We start from the raw sequence: 6,000 nt of genomic DNA, 5'->3' as shown, positions 1-6,000 counted from the left end.
TTTTTTTGTTTATTTTTTTCTAATTACTGTGAGTGTGTAAGTTTTCATTTCTCCCACCCCCCCCCCCCCAAAATCAGTGCTGGAGTGTCAAAAAAGGCAATAATCAGTACTGCCAAAGCAGAAAGTATTTCAGTAATGGACCTCTGTGAAGAGTGTAACACAAAAAAGGCATAATGAGAAAAGGCATAAATATGGAGCTGGAATAGAATGCTCTTCTGATTAATGTCTGATATTAGACAGTGTGGTGATTGTGTTGTTGAATGTGTCTGTAGAAGTATGTGTGTGTGTGTGTGTGTGTGTGTGTGTGTGTAAATGTTTGTGTTAAGAGTGCAGAGCTTCATACCTCCATTGGCGTGATGTAGTCATTCATGCCACTGTTGAACACGTAGATCATGGCATCGTAAAGCTGATTATCCCAACACATTTGTACCACCTGCACCAAGCAGAAAAACAAACAATTTTGTATCGAGATACTGATCCAAAGTACACTTTTTAACAATCCCTCAGTCATAAAAGACAATCTTTAGCCATGCTGTAAGATGTCACCTGTTTGATCTTGGTTTGATCACTACATTTGAAAGCATTGTAAAGGAATCGCAGCATATCACGTGTTATACAGAGAACACTTTGCCAACAGCCCAGGAAAAGCAGAGATTGGACATAGATGAGCTATAATACTCAATGTGCTATAAATCAATGTGTCTATCAGATCACTCCAAAATCAAAAAAGGTCACACTCCAAGAACTTTTGTTTTCTTATATATTCGCTACTTATTCCAAGTTTCTTATGTCGCTACTTAAAGAAATATTAAGCATTTTAAGCATTGCAATTGGTAATCGCACCCGTTGTACAAGTAAAGGAAGAGTGTGGCGTTTTGTGTATTAATACATCAATATAGAGCAGAGGCCCTTCTCCGCAAATGAGTCTGTGTGGAGCCCATGGGGGTTGCTTTGGGTCTCAGCATTTAAAATGAGAACACCAGTAACACTATGGCTTCCCTGTGGCCACTCCATAGAGACTCCTGCTGGGTCTATATGTATGTAGGCCCACTAAGATCTAGATGGGTGCCCATAGGTACCACCTCAGCAACAGTTCTCACAAGGAAAGCCTTGTGAAGCCATCACTTCTTCAAACAAGTCTGTAAAATGTGGGTCCATAGATATATTGAATAAGTATAAGAATAGTATATATACTCTTTTGATCCCGTGAGGGAAATTTGGTCTCTGCATTTATCCCAATCCGTGAATTAGTGAAACACACACAGCACACAGTGAACACACAGTGTGGTGAAGCACACACTAACCCGGAGCAGTGAGCTGCCTGCTACAGCGACGCTCGGGAAGCAGTGAGGGGTCAGGTGCTTTGCTCAAGGGCACTTCAGCCGTGGATGTGGGCATGGGAGAGCAGTGCTCAACCACTTTCGCCACCCACATTTTTCCTACTGGTCGGGGATCGAGCAGTAGGAAAAAAAACAAGCCCGAAGCCCTAACCAGTAGGCCACGGCTGCCCCTCACTATTGCTGTGATATACAAAGATTGTACCCCAAGACATTTCCTTTCTCTCTCTCTCATACACAACCACAAACACACACACACACACACACACACACACATACATTTACTTTCTCTCTCTCACACACACACACTTTCTCTTTCTCTCTGTCTCTGTCTCTCTCTCACCCACACACTCACCTGCTGAATATCCAGGTTGGTGATGTCCATGTGCACGAGGCAGCCCTCCACGCTCTCCATCATGCCATTGTCCTGGAAGTATGCCAGCAGGTCCCTCATGACGGGCGCTGTTAGGCAGCCAATCCGCTCGCTCAGAATGTATGGCTCCAGGCTCTCCAGGAACACGCCCTTGGCGACGGAGTTCTCCACCAGGCGGCTGTAGATCTGGTTGAAGAGCAGGTCTCTGCCGACACACAGGGAGGGAGGAACAGGAGGTGTTAGCATATAGTATAGTATAAATACTCTTTTGATCCCGTGAGGGAAATTTGGTCTCTGCATTTATCCCAATCCGTGAATTAGCGAAACACTCAGAGCACACAGTGAACACACAGTGAGATGAAGCACGCATAGTAACATCCCAAGCTGCCGCTACCATGTGTCCAGTCTCAGGGAGCGGACACTGGCAGGACTGACTCAGCTTTCATCTGGCACATTTCAAATGTGTACAGTGTTCTATAGAGAGCATTCAAAAGTACGCGGTGGTAGTGTAGCAGTTAATGAGCTAAGCTAGCATGCAGTAGCCTGAAAAGTTGTGGGTTCAATGCCCGGCTTCCACCATTGTGCCCTAGAGCGCTTTACCCCGAGTTGCTCCGAGGACAGTGGCCCTTGCAATATAATTTACATATGTAAGTCGCTTTAAAAACGTGGTTAAAAACGTCTGCTAAATGTAAATGTAATCATTACTCTTTTGTTCCATTGAAGAAATGGTCTCTCAGGAGAAGTAATGATGCACAATTGTATAAGTGTGGTTTAGCAACAAAGCTTCTCAAATGGCAAAAAAACGCCACTAGCTGCTCAACTTAGTCACCCGTCACACTGAACTCGAAACAGTTAACAGAGTTTGACACCTGTCTCTCATCACACATGCGCACACACAAACACACGCACACACACACACACATACACACATACACAAACACCAATACAGCACAGCATAAACAAAGCACAGCATGAAGTAAAACAAAGGTATTGGAGCATGTGTCATCTTAGCTTCCGTTTCGTATTGCCATCTTGATATCAGTGACCTTACTCAACTGAACCCAAAGAGTGTGCTAAAGGAGGATGCCTGTTCCAGGGTCAGTACGCACACACACTTGTCCCTTCTCCCAACTTTTAGTCCTGAAAGACCTCATGGATCGTCCCTCCAGCCCCGCTGCTCTGGAACATCTGCCGTGTGTAAGTGCCAGGTGTGTGATATCCCACAGGCAGGCATGCGCACGCGCGCACGCCCACACACACACACACACACACACACACACATACACACACACACACACAATGACGAGTCACATGCTGAGACACTGAGCCCTGAGCAAAGGTCACACGCTATGCTGTGTTTGCTGTGTCAGTACAGGGCTCTCTCTCCCCCGTGTGTGTGTGTGTGTGTGTGTATATAGATGGGTCTGTGTTAAACAGAGCAACATTAATGTGCTATGTCCAGATTTGCTGCAGCATAAACCGTCAAAAAGACTTTAGCACACAACACACCGAAACACAACACACAGTCCTTGTGTGCATGAATAGATGCATATTTGTTTCAGCACTCTCGGCCAATGTCATAACCATTAAAGTCTCAAAGCTGTTAAACTATATAGAGCTCATTCAGCTTACACTTTACAATCTACATGAAAGGTCCTTGCACATCTAATGACTGAGAGAGAGAGAGAGAGAGAGAGAGAGAGAGAGAGAGAGAGAAGAGAGAAAGAGAGGAAGGTAAACACCCCTAGAAACACAGTGTCAGCACTCTGGGAGCATAGGAGACGTGGGAAGGGAACTTCCCCAAAGGTAGAGGAAGTGCCCTTGGGGGCACAGCCCATAGAACAGGCCGGGTGGGGTTGTTTCGATGGCGGTGGCAACACCACACTGTAGTGTGATATATTATTCAACAGAGCTACCCAGGAAACAGAGTGGGGGTGGGGGGATGAGATTTAGGTCACATGAGATGAAGAAAAAGGGAGCCCTCAGTTGATTATGCAACATCCATCCATCTTCTGCCAACATCATCTCCAAACCTTGTGTGGGGGGAAGGCTTCGCCTCTGAGTATGTTGCCCATGGTGAGTCTCCTTTTCAACTGGCACCACAGAGTCTAAAGTCTTAAGCTCATTGAGTCTTTGGTTGAGGCCACACCATTGCATGTTGGCATGGAACCGATTTGGAAATGTACCATATCATAATCATACATTCTCGTGAAAACTGTTAGCTCCCTCTAACTGGCAGCTTCAGTTAGAAATGCATATTGGTGTCTGTTGATTAGGTGAGTGGATTGTGATGCTCATGTTTATACACTGTCTTTTTGTGTTAAGGATGCATCACCCAGATGGAGTTCATGCACAAGAAAGTGGATGGCTATTTGTTCACCATGTCTGTCAGGTGCAGATCCAGAATTCCAAGTTTTAAAAAAGATTTTTTCATCACCCGAACCATGACTATAAAGCTGGTGTATTTGAGAGGGGGAGGGGAAGGGCAGGAGAGGGGCAGGAGAGGGGGAGATAAGGGGCAAGAGAGGGGGACGAGAGGGGCATGAGGGGGCAGGAGAGGGGGAGGGGAGGGGCAAGAGAGGGGGACGAGAGGGGCATGAGGGGCATGAGGGGCAGGAGAGGGGGAGGGGAGGGGCAAGAGAGGGGGGCAAGAGGGGGAGGAGAGGGGCATGAGGGGCAGGAGAGGGTCTGGCTAACAGATTTCTGGGATGGAACTGTGGCGTGAGGGGGCATGCAGAGCCAGTGGAGCAACACTAACACTTCAAGCTCAATCACGCACAGCTGCATGGACGAGACTCACACACACAAGCAGATACTTAGATGACCCCTCCAAAACACACACGGACATCCACACAGTCACAAATGCAGAGCCACACAGTCAAACATGCGCACACACACACACACACACACACACTTATGCATGTATGTACGCACACATGTACACACTCATGCACACACACACACACACACACACACACACACACACACACACAGGTGCACGGACACATACTGTACAAACAGAGAGAGACACACATGCACACACATATCCATGAGTTTTGGCAACACGCAGATCTATCTAGACAAACACATATAGCTGAAAACAAAAACACAAGCATACATACAAACCACACACAAATCAGTAAACCAAAAACAGAACAACAATAAATACTCTCATCTCCTCAAGCCTGACACGCAGCACGCAACTCTTCTGATCACGTTCCCTTGACTTAATCAGGAGGGTGCCAACACGAGGTGAAAATGGAGCGGTTATCCAACGTCGACTGAACACTCCTGCCTCCTCCTCCTCCTCCTCCTCCATCATCTTTTTTCTTACTCTCCACATTGCAACACACACACACACACACACACACACACACACACACACACACACACACACACACACACACACACACACACACACACAACAACACACACACACAACAACACACACACACAACAACACACACACACACACACACAACAACACACACACACACACACACACACACACACAACAATACACACACACACACACACAACAACACACACACACACACACACACACAAAAACACACACACACACACACACACACACACACACACACACACACACACACACACACACACACACACACACACACACACACACACACACACACACACCATGAAAAGGCGCAATGCTGCGGGGGTTGTTGGCTGTTTTGGAATGAGAGGGTGTCTTCACTTTATTGAGTCACGGAGTCGTCCATCGTGACTCACACCTTCTGAGGGTTTGGACAAGTCAGCGTTTGGGGTGGGCAGTGGAGGGGGGAGGCTTTTACCTCAAAAACAGGGTGAGGGGGCATGGCAGGACAGCTCTGGGGAAGTTCAGACTGGTATGAAAAGTCAAGTGTGTGAGTGTATGTGTGTGTGTGTGTGTGTGTGTGTGTGTGTGTGTGTGTGTAGGCCTATGCGCCTGTTTCTGTGTGAGTGTGTGCATGTGCAGAGTGTGCTTGTGTGTGTGTGTGTGTGTAGGCCTATGCGCCTGTTTCTGTGCGAGTGTGTGCATGTGCAGAGTGTGCTTGTGTGTGTGTGTGTGTGTGTGTGTAGGCCTATGCGCCTGTTTCTGTGTGAGTGTGTGCATGTGCAGAGTGTGCTTGTGCGTGTGTGTGTGTGTGTGTGTGTGTGTGTGCGTGTATCTGCGCGTATGTGTGTACCCTTCGGAGGAAGGCTGCTTGGCAGGCCTGATAAAGGATGTGATATTTAGTGAACTTTATCAGATGCGACGGGCGGGCAAGCTTATAGAGTAGT

At 47.1% G+C, this 6,000-nt stretch overlaps 1 protein-coding gene across 2 annotated transcripts in view; it reads right to left on the bottom strand.

The window, feature by feature from the left end:
• Positions 1–6,000, bottom strand: part of vps8 (VPS8 subunit of CORVET complex) — an 88,264-nt gene that overhangs the window by 59,856 nt on the left and 22,408 nt on the right. For both annotated transcript variants that reach the window (XM_042080247.1, XM_042080248.1), the window contains 2 exons: positions 1,693–1,915; positions 344–433 (listed from right to left, as the gene is read on the bottom strand). In XM_042080247.1, the coding sequence (XP_041936181.1) occupies positions 344–433; positions 1,693–1,915 (313 nt within the window). The remainder of the gene's footprint in view (positions 1–343; positions 434–1,692; positions 1,916–6,000) is intronic.

This window comes from Alosa sapidissima, chromosome 23 (genome assembly GCF_018492685.1).
Source record: "Alosa sapidissima isolate fAloSap1 chromosome 23, fAloSap1.pri, whole genome shotgun sequence".
Classification (NCBI taxonomy): Eukaryota; Metazoa; Chordata; class Actinopteri; order Clupeiformes; family Clupeidae; genus Alosa; species Alosa sapidissima.
This window is presented reverse-complemented; position numbering and strand designations above follow the sequence as displayed.